The 17,066-nt window shown below is 53.6% G+C and overlaps 2 protein-coding genes across 2 annotated transcripts in view; both read left to right on the forward strand.

The window, feature by feature from the left end:
- Nucleotides 1-8,392, forward strand: part of ADAM9 (ADAM metallopeptidase domain 9) — a 30,412-nt gene extending 22,020 nt beyond the window's left edge. The window contains exons 16-22 of the mRNA XM_074563902.1: nt 410-593; nt 1,183-1,263; nt 2,183-2,288; nt 3,943-4,081; nt 4,554-4,656; nt 5,268-5,395; nt 6,136-8,392. Coding sequence (XP_074420003.1) covers nt 410-593; nt 1,183-1,263; nt 2,183-2,288; nt 3,943-4,081; nt 4,554-4,656; nt 5,268-5,395; nt 6,136-6,250 — 856 coding nt within the window. The 3' untranslated portion in view covers nt 6,251-8,392. The remainder of the gene's footprint in view (nt 1-409; nt 594-1,182; nt 1,264-2,182; nt 2,289-3,942; nt 4,082-4,553; nt 4,657-5,267; nt 5,396-6,135) is intronic.
- A 75-nt stretch (nt 8,393-8,467) lies between these two features.
- LOC141733279 (disintegrin and metalloproteinase domain-containing protein 2-like) lies at nt 8,468-16,948 on the forward strand. Its single transcript, XM_074563426.1, has 20 exons — nt 8,468-8,573; nt 8,693-8,757; nt 8,986-9,047; nt 9,399-9,477; nt 9,620-9,696; nt 9,812-10,004; nt 10,355-10,420; nt 10,685-10,756; nt 11,146-11,312; nt 11,780-11,861; nt 12,003-12,139; nt 12,550-12,736; nt 13,029-13,118; nt 13,500-13,698; nt 14,461-14,569; nt 14,888-15,071; nt 15,371-15,451; nt 16,130-16,247; nt 16,352-16,490; nt 16,813-16,948. The coding sequence occupies exons 1-20, from the start codon at nt 8,468-8,470 to the stop codon at nt 16,946-16,948; spliced, it is 2,349 nt and encodes a 782-aa protein (XP_074419527.1).
- Nucleotides 16,949-17,066: the final 118 nt, after the last annotated feature.

The raw sequence follows: 17,066 nt of genomic DNA on the forward strand, positions 1-17,066 counted from the left end.
GGTTTGAAGCATTCAGGCTCGTGCCGCGGTTCCCCGTGCGTGCAGTTCTGTGCCTCAGGGGGTCGGTGTGTCACACGTTCGGACGCGGGGCTGCGGCACGGAGAGTGTGTTCCACATCTCCATCATTGATTGTTCGTATCCTAAGGTGTTCACGTACAGAAATACGAGCGGCAAACTGTCGTGTTTTCTTTGGTGTAAAGATCCCAGCAGCTTGCAGAAAGAAGGGATAAATCCATACTTTGCAGCACTGAAATGAGGCCCAGCTCAATTTCGTTTGGCGAGTTGCCTCAATTTTATTTTCAAGTAGCGTCTTCCAGTAGAAAGAAAAGATCACATCAAATGTGTGATAGTTTTTTTTTCTCGGAATAAATTCAACTGTCAGTACAGTATTCATATGTTGGTGTTGTAGGAATGCCATGTGTGGGAAGCTGCAATGTGAAAACGTGAAAACAATGCCTGTGTTTGGGATTAAGCCTGCTATTATCCAGACTCCCATTACAGGCACCACGTGCTGGGGTGTGGATTTCCAGCTAGGCTCTGATGTCCCGGACCCAGGAATGGTGAATGAAGGCACCAAATGTGATACTGGAAAGGTAATTGACAATTAAAAAGTGATTTCTTAAAGTAGTAATTTGGGGGTTTCATGCTGCACGGTTTCGTGAATATTTACGGGATTAATTTTTTTTGGTGCCTGTAGTTAATGCAAAACTGAGCGAGTCCGTTGGTTCCCCACGCTGCCTAGTACTGCGCTGCACGTGCAGAAGAAACCTAATGAGCCTTTCATTTATAGATGAAGCAAAAGAAATTAAGTAAGTCAGGAGCCAGAGTCTTAGCTCCGTCAATGAGCAGGAAGAGCTCACACAAGTGCCTTTAAGACAACTTTCAATTAAAATCCAACTAAACTGAAAAGCCTAGAAGCTTAGCCCCAGCGGAGGAATGTGCATTCCACATACTCTTACAGTGCACAATTTAATTGCCGTTCCAAAAGACCTGCGGTGACAGTTCAGGCCGCACACCGAGCAGCCTTTTGTGGTTCTGTGGAGCCGGGGTTTGTCACATCAGGGTTTGCTCTGGGTTTGTGTCAGAGCAGAGAGCGGCCGCAGAGCCCTGCGCCGGGGAGAGAAGGGCTCGCTCGGTGAAATGCCGTCTCGCTCCATTTGTGTGCATCTCTCCGTCCCCCAGATCTGCAGGCACTTCCAGTGCGTGAGTGCCTCCGTGCTCAACTACAACTGCGACGTGGAGCGGCAGTGCCACGGGCACGGGGTGAGTGCGGCCACAGCCTCTGCTCCTGCCGGTACTCGCGTGCAGCAGCGCCCAGTCTGTGAGGTTTGGTCTCACCGGCAGTATTCCTACACGAGGTCCGCTGCCTTCTTTGTTACGAGGACACGAGATTTTTCAAGCCAATGACTGTGACTTTTTTAATCCGAAGTCCCAGTTTGAGCCACGCACACTGTAATTGTGCGTGACCAGTACTGTCTATATATTAGTCTTCTTTGCACCTAGGAAGTCTTTTGCCCTTCTCTATTTAAGGCTGTAAATAATGTGGAATAATGGTAGATGTGGTGATTAAAAAAAATTCTGAGGGGTTCTTGAGAATGGGTTTTGCTATAAAAGGCTGCTTTTTGGTACTGTCAGTGCTGCCTTTAACAGTCAGCAAAAATTGAACTAAAGTTATCTAAGTTGAGAAAGTTTTAAAATAGTGGATAGTAACTTAATTTTTCTGTTTGTTTAACTGTAAAACTCCCTAGAAAGTGTCTCTGGGCAAGAAAGTCTATAACAGTATCAAAAAAGTCTTTGACAAAAACTCTTAAGATGGTATTTTTTTGCCAGGCAAGAAGAATTCCCAATTCCAGAATTACTAATGTAATTTGAAACTCTGCATCTCACAAAAAAAATAAAAAAGGGAAAAAAAAAAAAAAAAGCCCTGCTTTTTAAGCCGTTGGGAGAGCTAATCTTTGGAAGCTCATCCTGAACAGCGCTGCGCTCCTCAGTCATGTGAAGTCTTGAGACGCCTGGCCAAGGACTGTTTAGAATTGACATGGGAGTTACCGGTTAAAGTTCTCCAGGCGGAGGGATAGGGAGGGACGGAACAGTCGGGCATGGCTACTGCACGCCGCTTTTAAACGCGTGGAAGGTGGTTACTAAATAGCCCTGTTTGTGGTGTTTGTGCTGTTCAATCCAGGTGTGCAATAACAACAGGAACTGTCACTGTGAAGCAGGATGGGCCCCTCCTCACTGCGACACCAAGGGCTACGGAGGAAGTCTGGACAGTGGCCCCCCGTATAACGGCAAGTAGTCATAGGGCAGCCCCAGGGCTGGGCTTCTGTCCTGCTCGGGGGCTGCTGGGCTGAGCGCCCGGTGCCCGGCTGCTCTGAAGCAGGGCACTTCTGGTGGCTGGCTCTCCCCCAGGTTTCGTTGGCAAACGCCTCCAGTTCAGGGCTTGGGCTCCAGCTGGTGCGCTTCCCTCTTTGGGGAAGCAGCGGGGCTGGTTTAATGGCCTTCAGGTGATTTCTGTCACCTCGGACCAAGATCCTCTTTGGACTTCTCTGTACCCAAGCTGGGAATCGAAGCCCTTTCCATTCCTAGATGCAAATTAAACATGAAATTTGGCTGAGGATATTCAAAGCCATGGATGTGAACCTGCGTCTCCGCGGGGACATGCCGCTTCTAGCAGCGTGGGCAGAGCTGAGGAGCTGCCCTGCTCCGTGTCTGCGGGCGGTGGCATGTGACCTGCGGCGCCGTCACGATGAGCATCTGGCGAGGTGGGCTAGGGCAGCGCATGTTCACAAGTCGCTGTTTTATTAGCGTTTATTTTTTGAGTGCAGACAGCATGCTTCCTTTGGTGGTAAATGCAAATGTAGTCCCTGCCCCAGACAACTCAGGGTATGGAAGAGGGGCACGCGGTAAAGAAACGGGGAGAGAGGGAGGTTTGTGACACTATACTGTTTGCAGACGTTCGGTTTGGGGGTTTTGTGGAGGGAAAAGATGGGGTGGGGGGGGAATTTTGTGGGGATTTTTGTGTAGTTGTTTCCCCAGGAAAGGTACTAGGTCAGTGTTTGCCATGGCAAGATGAGGTACTGCGTACCTGGAAGATCTGTGGATCTCTGTGGGAATGTGAGGAGTGGGAACGTGCTGCCTGGGGCAGCGAGCACCGTTCGTGCACGTGAGAAGGCAAACTGAAAGAGGCTGTGAAGCTTACTCTTCTCGCCAGCAGCGTGAAGATGAAATAGGGAGGCAAATCCAAGCCATAATTTGGAGGAAACTTGTGCAAAGCCTGGGTGGGCTCTATAAGGATGGGATGTAGTCCCTTCTCTGAGCTGCAAGAATGATCATGGAGACTGTTTTCTGTACGACGGTGTGGGCTTGGGGGAGGCTGGACACTCCGTTGGTGCAGCAGACTGGAGAATCACGGTGGAGCGTGGACAGATGCCTCAAATCATCAGACAAAAAAGGGAAAGGATTTTTTTGTACAGCCTGCAGTGGAGAGATTTCCTGCGTATAAAAATGTAGAGATTGTTAAGAACCCGAGTTCTTTGCCTACAGCAAACAGTGGCAGAAGAGGAAGATTTAGGATCGGACCAAAGGGCAGAAGCTCTGTTTTCGTCTCTCTCAGTTGAGCTCATATGATCTGCACGGTAATGTAGTGGAAGAAAAATTAGGTATTGATCTAGTAATTCAATATGCTGCTATAGCCCAGGGTGTCACAGCACGCACCGTTCTTTCAACTTTGACCAGACGATCCCTGTGAAAAGATAATCAGAAAATAGTATATTTGGGCATATATCGTGCAGACTTACTAGATTCTTTAGGGTTTTTTTCCTATGAAAAATAGAAAACAGTTGTGGAACCAGTCCTACCAAATAGTCACTGCTGGAATGAGTCAAGTGGTGGTGATGCCATGTAATACTTTTTTTTTCTTCTTCATCGCTTTGTCCCCATCAGACAAAGACACCTCGCTGAGAAATGGGCTGCTGGTATTTTTTTTCCTGATCCTCCCGCTCCTTATAGCTGCTGCTCTGGCATTTGTAAAAAGAGACCGGCTGAAGCGATGCTACAGAAGATTAATGTCACGCTGCCATTCGTAAGTAGTGTCTCCTTTTTACCTCCTCCTCTGCCCTTTTGAAGCAGGCCAGAGACGTCTGTTTGCAGAAGCCAATGCCCAAGTACGGAGGCGTGTTCCAGTCCCAGGCAAAGGCCCCTGCATCTAAAGGCCCCTTTGCCCCGGGCAATGACAGGAGAGATAAATTCATCTTAAATTAGGGGAGCAGAGAACTTTCTTTTTACCATTATGTTTGTCGTCCTGCATTGGTGATGGGTTTTTTAGTTTTGAGTCCCATCTTTGATATAAAGAGGCAAAATGAAGCTGCCCCAGTCCTAAAGAGGAAAAGGGTTCTGTTGTTTCTTAGACACGTGGCAAGCGCCGTCTTCCTGACATCTGGTATGTGCTAAGACAGTGTCAATCCATCGAGCGGGTTTGGGGTGCTCGGGCTCCTAGCCTGCGTAGTCGCTCTGGCCAGGTGACGTGCTCACAGTCCGTACCAACTGCGTTCCAGGTCACTGCAGCCACCACCTCCTAGAACAGAAATGGAACCGAGAGACTACCCCCCCAGAGGCTTTTCCCACGGCATGCCTTACGCTCCCAGAGGTGTTCCCACGGTAGGAACGAGCCGCTTCTCGTTACTTTATTTGCGGTCTGTAACAGATGAAGGCAGTTTATGTAATTTTCGCCTTAATAAAAGCGTCAAAGTTACTGTATTTTTTCATTTCTGTAAATTGGGTTTTCTCTTTGCTAAGAGGCAAAGAGAAGAATTATTTCCGAAGGGGTGTGGGGGGAGAACTTCTCCGTTTCCGACTCTCTAAGCGTTTTTACGGGCTGTGCTTGGCTTGGCAAGCAGTTTCCCTGCTTTGCTACCCCTTGCCCTCACACGGGACCCCCGGCCCCTCGCGGGGAGGGGAGCAGCCCTTGCCCACTCCCCAGCCCCGCTCCCTTGCAGCCCCGTTACCCCTCTGCATGCGATAACTGGCCAACGCGCACTTGCAGAACAAGTCAGACGCTTGCCGTGACCAGGCTTTCTGGTTTTTTCCAAAATACGGTACTTCTCAGACGGCTGTTGCTTCTTTCTGCTGAGTTTCTCAGCAAGAAAGAGCAGCTCTGTCATTTCCAGGTTTGTTTGCAAGTGGTCTTAAATGTCGCTTAACTAAGGAAACAAATATTTTGATTCCCTAAGTGCAAGTTTGTGAACGTTCTTGTTATGTTTTCTTTCTAGGATATGGAACCAAACGCTTTTCCTGCTCCGTCGTACCCAGTTAGCCGGCATCCTCAGCAGGCTTACCACCAGTCGTACTACCCGGCTCCGCAGTACCAGGCGTCGCAGCCACAGAAGCTGCCGACAAGGTTGGTCGAGTCATTGCAAATAACTATTGGCGGTTGCGCTGCTGTGCATGGATCTGGGCAGGCGTTGGGGTGTTTCATCACGGATTGTAGGCAAGCAGGGCTGGCCTGTTACTGGAAGGCGCTTCTCCTTCATTTCACGTTGTGGAACTGAAGTGCTGTTACCCCGAGCATTCATTTTACACGCTGCCAGGGCTACATCTTGATTAACAGGTTTCAGAGTGCTTTTCTGGGGCCAGATTAGCTCTGCACACTGGTGAATAAAATGCTTCTCAAAATAGGCGATTTAAAAAGAAATTACTCAAAAAATCTGTCATTTTGCTGATTCGTGAACGTTATTGCCAAGCACAGGATCGTTTCTCATTAACTGTGAACAGAAAGTTTTCCTCTATTTTTCATTTTACTTTTTAATTGTATTTCTAAGCCGTTATGCCCATGCCCTAAAACACGTGTATCCAGAACGCGCGGGGTATCGAGGGGTGCTTCCAGGCAGCTCGTCCTGGTGGGAAGCTCCTGGGGGTCTTTACATGATTTGGGGGGAAATGGTGTGTTAACAGCCTCAGGGGGTCCCTGGGGGTTTTGGGCGATGGAGAGCAGGGTCTGAGCACGGCGCGTTGAGCCGGGGAGATGAGCCTGGCTGCCCGGGGGGGTCTCCGGGGGCCGCGGTGCCGGTACCAGGTGAGAGGGACACGCGTGTTGGTGTCCTCACCTGGGCTGATGGTGGCTGCTCTGTCCCCTTTCAGGCCACCACCGCCACAACAGAAGTGTGCACCTCAGGGACCTCCTCCACCCCAGCAGAAATGTTTACCTCAGGGACACTATTTCCCTTCTCGACCGGCACCTTTGCCTCCCAAATAGCGTTTGGCTTCTCTGGGGCCTTGACGTGAGCCGAGCTGTTCACGGAGCCAGAGCTGAAGTTGCAGTTTCCCTTCTCGCATCGAGTGGCCCGTGGAGATCCCGGAGAGCCTTCCTTCTGCAGCCCGGGATACGGCAAACGAGATACTGAAACGAGGAATGTAAACCTTTAAACTAAATACCTCTACCAAAGCTACAGGAACTGAAAACATCCAACGCGCTCTTAGAGCTGTCCGAGCAGTGTGGATTTGTCACCCGCAGCGGGGCTCCGGCCGGAGCAGCCCGCGCTTCAGTCATCTTCAAAGTACAGCACGTGGGAGTCGCTTCTGCTTTCCCCATTTCTGCCACGAGCCCTAATAACGAAATTGTCTGGTTTGTTGTCGTCGTTCTAAAGGTACAGTGAAGGTTTGAAGTAACCCACGCCATTTTCAAAACAAGGAGATCCGGCCAATTAATTTAAAATTATTTTGCATGGACTGGAAAATGTTTTCCTTTACACATTAATGGCACAAGTGAAATAAGGTATCAGTGTACTTTTTCAGAGGAAGATAAATATATTGTAAACATGTTTATGCATGTATAAATGTTTATTGGTGTGTAATAATGCACTTAAAATCTTACTTCCATGCTGACTGACACTAAGCTGTGCTATATGAGCACTCAGTTTAATGGGTTTAAATTAGTAATCGTGAGTTGCTAAACGAGGATGCTGTACTAATTTCCACTAATATCTTGAACTACAAGACAACGTAGCGGAGGGCTACGAGGATGATCGGGGGACTGGACTAGATGGTCTCCGGAGGTCCCTTCCAGCCCCTGCCAGTCTGGGGTCCTGTGAAGGGGCCGTGAAAATAAAGGTACGAAAAGACAACGGCCGTATTTGGGGTTAAAAGAATGGGGCGCTCTTAGGTTTTAATTTTGGTCTGAAGGCTGAGTAACAGTCCCTGCAGAACATCGAGAAGCAAAAAATGTCTCTCTGCCTGGACCACCTGAGCTGCTCTCAGCACTTTAAACAGGAGCCTGTTGACTAATGCGAATTTTTCGCCTAATCCTCCAACCCGTTTAGTGTCAGTCAGGATGTGTCCGGCTAACGTGCGTTAGGGGGGGCTGCCGCCCGCTTCCGCGCCGCCCACTGTACTGGAGTTTAAAACGCCTTCTGAAAAGGGGCGTTCGGCGCCCGGCTGCTGGCCAGGGAGAGCTGGTGATGGTGGTTCCGCGGTGCCGTGGGTAGGAACTGGACGCTGGTGGTCACAAATAGAAATCCGTTGCACAAACTCACTAGAAGTGCAGTAAGTACTGAAAAGAGTGCTTGGCTTATTCACGTTGTGCTAGCCATCGAGTACAAACTCCAATCTGTAAAATCCCCCATAATATTGCCAAAAAGAAATCTTTTCCTCTGTATATACTTATATAAATATATATATATAGTGTTTGCATTTGCAGTAATAAAATACTTGAACTCCTGTGGTTTCCCATAAACGTAGACTAAGGTTTATAACACTATTAAAATATGTAAAATGTCAGCTAGAATATCACCAGATGTATTTGGGGGGCGTCTTCTCTTTGTTCCAAGATAATCACTTCCTAATTTTTGTTGTATTCTGCTCAGTTTGGGCCGTCTGTTTGTCCGTCCGTAGTGACCGGCCCTGCAGCCGGAGGCCGATGGCGCGGGGCCGCTCGGAGGGTGGGGAGGAGAGGAGGGAATCCAGGGAATGAGGTCACCGGGAGAGACGTACTTCATTGTATTCGAAGCTGTTTGTGTGAACTAAAACTATGCTGAAAATGGTGCCTTTTAATAGCTAAGAGCTTTTATACTTCCAGCGTGCACGTTAGCAGTATTGCAGGGTGGTGGTGTAGGGCAGCGCACACGCGGTTTTTAGACGTGATCCTACGGAAAGGAAATAGCTCAAATTTTACATGTGTTGAATATTGAAGATGACTACTGACTTTCTTTTTTAAAGTGTACGCGTACCCCTGTCCCCCGAGGAGGTCTGTGTCCCGCACACGTTTAGACCGGTGCCCTCCGCGGACCCGTCCCCGCTCTGTGCGTCGCGTCGCTCCTGTGCCGTCGGGGCCTGACGAAAGGGCTGTTACCGACCCCTTTGTAAGAATCAAACGAGCAATAAAGATGCCAGTTTTGTACAAGGCGCGCTCTCTCTCTTTCTCCTCCGCCTCCGCTTTGGGGGGCGGGGGGCTGTTATGGCCGTTACGGGCTGAGCGATGGGGCTGCACCAGGCGTTGCTGCTGCTGCTGCTGAGTGAGTCTGGGCCGGGACCCCTCGGTCTCCCCCCGTCCCCCCTGCCCCAGCACTGCCGCCTACGGCTGGGTGCGGGCTGGGCCGGGACCCCTCGGTCTCCCCCCGTCCCCCCCGCCCCAGCACTGCCGCCTACGGCTGGGTGTGGGCTGGGCCGCGCTCAGCACCGCGCTGGTCTCTCTCCCCTCCAGGCTCCCCGGTGCTGGCCCAGGTCACGGTCCCGCTGCGGCTGCCCACGAACGCCACGGGAGAGGGGGTACCTCGGCGGTGGGATGGGGGGGACCGGGGGCTCCAGCTGTGGGGACACACACATATACAGATGTGCTGGCAGCTGTAACGGAGGCACCGCAGCGATGCTGCCGGCACAGCCCTGGCTCTGCCTGCGCCTCGACGAAGCGCTGAGCGCTTGTGCTTCCCTCAGAGCATGATTTTCCACAGTCGTCCTTCCTAACTCTCCCTTTCTCTGCTTTCCCGCATGTGCAAGGACACGGTGTCCTACGTCCTCGGGATCGAGGGGAGGCCGTACACCCTTCACCTGCAGCAGCAGTGAGTTGGTGGCTGCGGTCCTGTACCCTGGCACGGGGGGGGCTGCGGGGCTGTCCCCCCACGGGCCTTTGCGCTGGCGCCGCTCCCTCGGGTTCTCTGTGGCCTCGGCAGCTGCCAGGATCGTGCCCTGCTGCGGGCACGTCCCAAAGCCTGCGGGGGACGGGTGTGTGGTGCCGTGGGGTGGCAGAGGGTGGCGGAGGGTGTGAGGGGTGTCGGTACCCGTCAGCCCTGATGGCAGCGGGCGCTGGGTCTGCCAGTGCGACAGCGTGGGCTGCAGGACCTGGACCCAGCTCAAGAAACTGGGCAAGAGATACTATTTGAAGTGCTTCACTTTCCACCTTTCTTTTGTAGTGTCTTTTTATCTGATGATTTCAGGATTTACGTGTCTAATGAGAAAGGCTCTTTGCGCCCTGATTCAACCCTTTTCAAGGTAACCTTGGATTGCTCCGGGGGGTTTTGTGCCGTAAGCGCTGCAGCGTAGAGCTGCTGCCCGGGATGTGCAGTTCGGGTGACGGGTGCGGGAATTGCTTCACGGCCACGGAAGGGGCTCCTCGTCCTCTGTCGTGATGTAGGGCGGCTGCCACTACTCGGGGTACGTCGAGGGCTTCCCCAGCTCGGCAGTGACCCTCAGCACCTGCTCGGGGCTCCGGTAAGGAACCGCCACCTCCCCGCGCTGCCCGGCCCATTATGCCCAGGGATGCTCTGGCTGCCTCGCTCCGCGGCAGCTGGGGCTGGTGACAAATGACACACCATCACTGTGGCAGGGGCTTGCTGCAGTTTGAGAACGTCAGCTACGGGATTGAGCCCCTGGGTCATTCTCCTGCCTTCGAGCACTTCGTGTACCGAGTGAGGAACGAGAAGGCGGCGGGTTCCCTCCTGGCCACCAGCCCCGCCGAGGGAGGGCCGGGCGGGCTGACAGCAGAGGAGATGGCGAGCAAAGCCCCCGGAGGGGACCGAGTGAGTGGGCGTCTGCTCCCGTGGTGGGGCCGGTGTCCCCGTCACACGAGGGGGGCTCCGATGCCGCAGGGAGCTTTGGCCGGTGGTGTCTGGATGGACGGGGGGCAGGTTGAGGAGTGCCAGTGCGTGTGATGGGGTGTCGCGTGGGTCGTTACTCATCTAGTGCCTAATGAGAGGCCTCACCAAGGTCAAATGGCGTCTGACAAAGTCAGAAATGGCTACGTGGGAATGGCTCCTGACCCGATGCTAATTTGAAGACAGAGTCGAGGCGTTGCTTCTGAAGGGACGCTTGTGTAGCCAACCTCCGGAACACAGAAACAAATAGCATCAGAGACCATTTTCTTTTTCAGCCGCTGCCAGCTGAAGCACGATCTCCCAAGTACTTCAAAGTGTACGTAGTTTTGGACAAGGCTTTGGTAAGTCCACACCAATCATTTTCTCCTGGTGTTTGCCTGACTTCGCTGAGCACGGAAACGGTGCCATTTCTGAGCTTTTGTGTGTGTGTGTGTTTTCCATTTTGAAAAGTTACGTGTGCTGTGGATTTTGTAGGAAGGAATGAAAACTCGTAGCTCGCGTTTACACGGTTGGACATTGGGAATCATTTCAGCGTTTCACTATTGTTCCGCTCCATCGTGATAAATGCCTTGTCTGCTCTTACGTCCTCTCGGGTTGTTTTTCAGTACAGCTATATGGGCTCAGACACCAATGCTGCAATGCAGAAGATAATCCAGGTCTTCAATTTAGTCAACAGTGTAAGTTTTGAAGTCTGGTTTATATTGTGGTAAGATGGTGTGAGGTTTGATGTTAGTAATGGCCCCCTGTCCCCAGCTCCTTGTGGTTTTAGGAGGTTATGGAAAAAATTCCAGGTCTCGTGGTGTTCTGGCTGTGACAGCTGAGCATGGCCAAAAAACCTCCCCCCAAAAAGCCCCAAACCCTTCCTATGAAGTTGTTAGGCTTTGTTCTCATGCCTCTTGGTACATCTTTTTATTTTTTAGGTTTATTCATTCTATTTGTCATCGAGCTGTCATTCAGTGACTGACAATAGCAATTGGCCTTTCCTGTGTGATTTATTGTGTGCAGAGCCGTAATTCTGCTCAGACGGAAAGGAATGTGAGCAGGCGTTTCCTCCGTTACTTTTCAGATGTTTAATCCTCTTAATGTTACCATCGTGCTGTCCTCCCTGGAGCTGTGGAAAGAGGAGAACAAAATATCGACAGCAGGGGAAGCAGATGTCCTTCTACAGCGATTTTTAGAGTGGAAACAGTCACATCTCGCTCAGCGGCCGTACGACATAGCTTGTCTGTCAGTGTAAGACAAAGGTTTCCCTACTCGTTAAAGGTCGCGTGGCAGAAATCAGTTAAACCAATGTAGGTTGAACTGTAAAGATTCCCATGAAAAATGTTTTTTTTAAAAGAAACATTTCTTACATATTTCCTTCCTGAATATTTTGAAAGTATTTCTTTCAAGACATCCCATCTAGCTGGCCTTTCTGTGGCCATGGCCGTGGCTGTGTGGTGCCGCTCGTCCCGGCAGCCCGTGGCTGAGGAGCGGCTCCGCTGCTGCCCTGGCGCGGGGACGGTGGCAGCCCCGCTCCCTGCCCGGCACCCGGCCACACGCACCTGCCAGTGGCTCCCCTGGGCCGGCGGGGACACGGGGACAGCGGAGCAGCCGAGGGGACCGAGGGGGACTTGGGCTGTTCGGACCCGGGATCCCCCACCTACCCCACGGCGGCGGGGGTCCCGGCTGGGCGGCCGGTGAGCGCGCGGCTGTTGCAGGTACAGGGACCGAGCGGAGTTCGTGGGCGCAACGGCTCTGGGGAAGGCGTGTCAGAGAGACGCTGCTGGCGCAGTGGCCGTGGTACGGTGTCATCTGCGCCCCGACAGCCCGCGCGTCCCCCGCGGGCGGCAGGGACAGGGACGGGCGGCAGCAGCCGCGGCCGGAGCTGGGGTGCCGCCGGGGTCTCGGCAGCCGCGGCAGCCCCGCTCTCTCTGCCTCTAGTACCAAAGGGCCGTGATGCTGGAGTCCTTCTCCGCCCTCCTGGCCCAGCTGCTGGCACGCAGCCTGGGCGTAAACTACGATGACCCACGAGAATGTCGCTGCCCCGGGAGCGTCTGCATCATGACCCTGGAGGCGCTGTGAGTCGGCCGGTCCCGTCCCGGCACGCTGCGGGGGCTGCGGGGGTGGGCAGGGTGTCCCCTCATCGGAGGTGGCTTTGACAAATGTCATTCTGTCGAAAAAATTACAACAGTTCAGAAATGCCTGCTTTTATTCCTTTAAGAATGAAAAAAAGAATAATTAAATTAGTGATTCAGTGCTTAATTTGAAAGAAGATGCCTTTTCTCTCCAAAAGAAAGATTTCTGAATGCTTCTCAGTCTTTATGAATAATAAGTTGTAAAATCAGGTTTGACAAGTGAATTGAAAGACACCCAGGGAACCACTGTGCCTTGTCCCGGCACCCGAACGGGTCCTTGAAGCGCACAGAGATTTTGAGAGCGCGAGTGGACGTGTTACCACAAACGAGTATGCACAAGGGCTTTATTTTAGAGGTTCCAGTGGGGCAAAGGCCTTTAGCAACTGCAGCATCGAAGACTTTGAGACCTTCCTGAGGCACGGTGGAGGCGCCTGCCTGTTCCATCCACCCCACTTGACCGGACTCTCCTACCGGCGCGCGCCCGTCTGCGGCAACGGCGTGGTGGAGCCGGGCGAGCAGTGCGACTGCGGGGCGGCCGAGGTGGGTGCTGCCGGAGTTACGGCTAAATACGGACATTTGTAGAGTTCATACATTTAGAATAAGCAACCCTTGAGACTAAGGGCACAGCTGAGTAAATGCCAGCCCAAGTTATGTCAGGTTTTAGATTTTTTTCTATGTTGGCATCCCTCTGATGGCAGCTTTGCCCATTTTCTTCTGTGAGATACTGCCCAAGAAGAGCATTTGGGGAAGAAGGAAAGGGACAACCGCTGACAGTAAAAAGCTCAAGGGAAACAAAAAAGTAGAATAATGTGGTTTTGCAATATCCCCCCAGGCATGCTTGAGGGATAAATGCTGTACTAAAACATGCCGGTTTAAGCCAGGAGCGGAATGTTCCTCTGGATTATGTTGCAGTGGATGTCAGGTAAGGCACATTTTTATAGTTGTTATAAGATAGTTACATAGTTTTGGAGAAAATAAACGTTCCCATGTTCAGAACATCCCAAATGTTCTGCCTGTTCCCACGCCGAGGGATGGAGACAAACTTTCTGCTGCGGAGAGATTCCCGGGGAAGGGCTTTCCAGCTCAGCCCCCTGAACCCCCCGGAGGGACATTGCTGGGGGAAGAGTGTCTTGGGCAGTGCCACACGCGTGTGAGGAGCTGGGTGCCCCAGAGCTGGTCCCGAGGGACCGCGGACGTGTCTCCTCGGGGGCGGCGTCGGCAGGGGCTGTGTGGGGCCGAGCGGGGCCCAGGCCGGTGGGTGCAGAGGGACGGCGAGAAGAATCCTTTCTGCCTCCTCTGCCAGTTCAAGCGGAAAAACTCGCCGTGCCGCCCCGCCGCCGACGCGCAGTGCGACCTGGCCGAGTTCTGCAACGGGTCCTCCGCGTCCTGCCCCCCCGACCTGTACGTGCAGGACGGGCACGGCTGCGAGCACGGCACCGGCTACTGCTACAAGGGACGCTGCCGGTCTCCGGACCTGCAGTGCCGGCAGCTCTACGGGAGAGGTGGGAGGCTGCTCGGTTGCACTGGTACTACTGGTGCGGCTGGGTGCAGGAGGTGGCCGCTCAGTTTCTCTTTGCTCTTTAATGCACTGATCTCGGGTCGGTCTCTGTGCGTCTCATCTGCCAGGTTTCGGTGGAAATGAGGGTCTGTGTTTGATCGGCAACTCATTTCTGACGCTTCCCCTGTGAGCCTGAGCCTGATTTCAAGCCCTTGTTGAAGCAGGAGGTTTTTGGGAGGGCACTGGAACGTGTGGGATCCAAGTGACGAGGCACCGTGCAGGACTTGTGCCGTGTGTCCCGGCTTCTCCTTGTGCCCACACTTAGGGGGCAGGAGGGAGGGAAGAGACTGGGGTGCCGGGGAAGGGTGGGGGCGGAGGGGTGCAGGGGGCACCCGAGGCGGGGAGGACATGGCTTCAGGAAGCATTTCAAACTGGTTTTGAATCTGGTTAATATGAACTTCGGTAGCACATAGTTCTCCCAATTATTCAGTGGTAACAATGAAAACAGCGACAAAAAAACCCCAAATTATTACCTGTGAGCGAAGTTAATCAGAGAGCTGACCCACTGATGGCTAATCCCACTTTCCGGAGCTCGGGACTGCTCAGGGTTTGGCATTTCAGGGACAGGGGTTATGTTTGCTCTACTTGGTGAACAGCATCTCTGTTCTGCCGCGAGCAGGGTGAAAAATCAACAAGTTATTAGATACCATAACACGTCCCTTTGTGGCCCTTCAAATTAAAATAAATATTGTTGCTAAACTTGCAGGTTCAAAAAATGCTCCTATGACTTGTTACGAGGAAATCAATAGTCAGCGGGACAGATTTGGACACTGCGGGCTCCGGCGCTTCGGAGGTTATAAGCCCTGTGCTAGGAGGTACGCTCCCGGGCAAGGGCACTTGCTGCGCTAGAAATCCGGGTTCAACTGGGGCTTCACAGCCAAGGCAAGGGTCAGGACGCCAGCTGATGGCGAGAGCTGTGAAGCAATAGCGTTGGTGTGTGTTCTCCTTGTGAGCGGTATGGGCCCTCCCCTTACGCTACGGATCGTCTCTTGGACTTCCCAGTCCTGCCTATTTCCCCTTGCCGTGCAGCGCTGTGGATTTGTGTTGCACTGTTAATTCTAGCGGTTCCTCAGGTGGCACATATATATATATGTGTGTGTGTGTGACACGTCCTGTGCACGTTGGTTTTACAGGGATCTCAGGTGTGGAAAGTTAATCTGCACGTACCCGCACAGCTCCCCACTTCCATCAGTCGCCGCCGCCGTCCTTTACGCCCAAGTGCGCAAGCATCTGTGTGTATCTATGGATTACTTCAAAACGCCGGCAAAGCTGGATCCTCTTCTGGTTCCGCCAGGTACAAAGTGTGGTTCTGGAAAGGTAAGAAAACATTTTATGATAATCTAAAGTGTCAGATACCAATTGTAAATGATTAAAAGGATTTAGAAATATTTGCTCTTTGCAGCATAACGTGTTTACAAACACTGTTAAAACACGCTAGCGTGACATTCAGGGTTTGGCATGGTGTAAGGTTGGCCCTAACCCAGGTGTAGCTCTTTCAAAGCACTGTTGGCCTCTCAGCAGTGGTCTGTGTTCACTCCCTTCTGGGACATAAGACCGATGGGCTGAGTGCTGCGATGGTAAAGCAGCGCTGACTGAACTGTGGTGGTTTTTCCCAGGTGTGTATAAACGGCACTTGTCACCCACACTCGGTCCTGGGGAGCGACTGTGACAGCAAAGTGAAGTGCCACGGCCACGGCGTAAGTCCCTCCCTGCCGCGCGGTGCTGCCCAGGTGGCTTTGTCCTGCAGATTTGCTGTGGCTTCTGTGGGAAAAGACCCGTTTCAGGCTGATAGTCCACAAAATCATGACCTTGCCAGCTTGAGCATTGCCAACATGGAAACTAATGGTCCTAAAACCAACATCAAAACATAATGAGGCTTTATTCACCGAAAGGGAGAGTTGGATGGTTTGTTTGGTTGGTGGAGGGGGAAAAAAAAGAAAGCAAAATTGAAGAGGCGTAGAATTGCGGGCAGCGGAGCTCGTGTAGATAAAACACGTGGCTGTAGGGAGCGGGAGAGCTGCTCTGCTGTGTGTGGAGGCTCCGGGCTCCCCGGGCCCTGCCGGGCTCCGCAGTGCTGATGGCCAGGGCAAAATCCGCTCCCGATTTCTGCTCATCAGACAGAAACACAGGCGGGTGTTGCAGGGAGGGTGATGTTTTTTATGTTTTGTGCTTGTTCAATGTCTCAAGGTTACTAGAGCCTGCACTTCGTGGTGTGTTCCTCGTCTGATACGCTTCCTAAGTTGCCAGAATGCCGAGAAATGCGCGTAGCCTTGTCCCAGCCCGACCAGCGGCAGCGAGTCTGGTGCCGGTCTGGGCGGGAGAATCTGTTGCATGAATTCATTGCAAACTTTGACCACCCGCCCCGGGTTTTTCAGGTGTGCAATAATGAGGGACACTGCCACTGTCACCCTGGCTGGCAGCCCCCCGACTGCCTGCGGAAGGGATCCCGCCCGGGGGGAAGCATCGACAGCAGCCTCCAGGTGACAGAAGGTGGTGAGTACCCGCCGCGGAGGTGGGGACAGGCGCGGGGCTGGGGTCCCTGGCGCGGGCGGGGAGGGTGGCGGTCCCATGCCACCATCTGGGCTGTCTCCTGACAGGCCTCTCCCTGCCGCGAACGACGAAGGACACGACACTGGTCCGGACGGTGCTGGGCCTCTGCCTCCCCCTGCTCGTCCTCACCGGGGCCGCCTGCCTCGTCCTCTGGTGCTGCAGGCAGCAGACCCCGAGCACCGAGGGGTGAGCGGGGCTCTCTCCGCCACAGGATCCCAGGGGGAACGGGGGGCACGGGACGGGGCCATGGTGTTACCCCAGGAGGGCTGAGGCGATCCCTGGGAGGGCTGAGGCGATCCCTGTGGGGGCTGAGGCGATCCCTGGGAGGGCTGAGGCGATCCCCCAGGGCTGAGGCGATCCTTGGGAGGGCTGAGGTGATCCCCCAGGGCTGAGGCGATCCCTGGGAGGGCTGAGGTGATCCCCGGGGCTGAGGCGATCCCTGGGGGTGGTACGAGGCGATCCCCTGGGGCCGAGGCCGGGGCTGAGGCACCGCTCTGTGTCTCCACAGCTCCGCCACCGAGGAGGGCAGCGACCCCTCGGAGCCGGACCCAGAGCCGGAGCTGGACATTGAGCCGGAGCTGGAGAGTGAGCCGGAGCCGGAGCCCGAGCCGGGGCCGAGCCCGGGGCCGCGCCGCGGGCGCTAATAAAGGCGTTGGGAGAAACCGCGTGTCCGCGCCGCTGAGCGGGGGCGGTGGGGCCGGGCGGGCCGGGGCCGTTACCGGCCGGCGGGGCGGATGGGGCCGTTACCGGCGAGGATGGGGC

Source organism: Larus michahellis, chromosome 20 (assembly GCF_964199755.1).
Source record: "Larus michahellis chromosome 20, bLarMic1.1, whole genome shotgun sequence".
NCBI classification, from domain to species: Eukaryota; Metazoa; Chordata; class Aves; order Charadriiformes; family Laridae; genus Larus; species Larus michahellis.

Bases quoted from the DNA above. Each gene is read 5' to 3' on its own strand.
- LOC141733279 (XM_074563426.1), top strand. From the start codon at position 8,468: ATGGGGCTGCACCAGGCGTTGCTGCTGCTGCTGCTGAGTGAGTCTGGG. The intron at 12,140-12,549 runs GTGAGTCGGCCG...GCTTTATTTTAG, and splicing joins ATCATGACCCTGGAGGCGCT to AGGTTCCAGTGGGGCAAAGG. The intron at 14,570-14,887 runs GTACGCTCCCGG...TTGGTTTTACAG, and splicing joins TATAAGCCCTGTGCTAGGAG to GGATCTCAGGTGTGGAAAGT.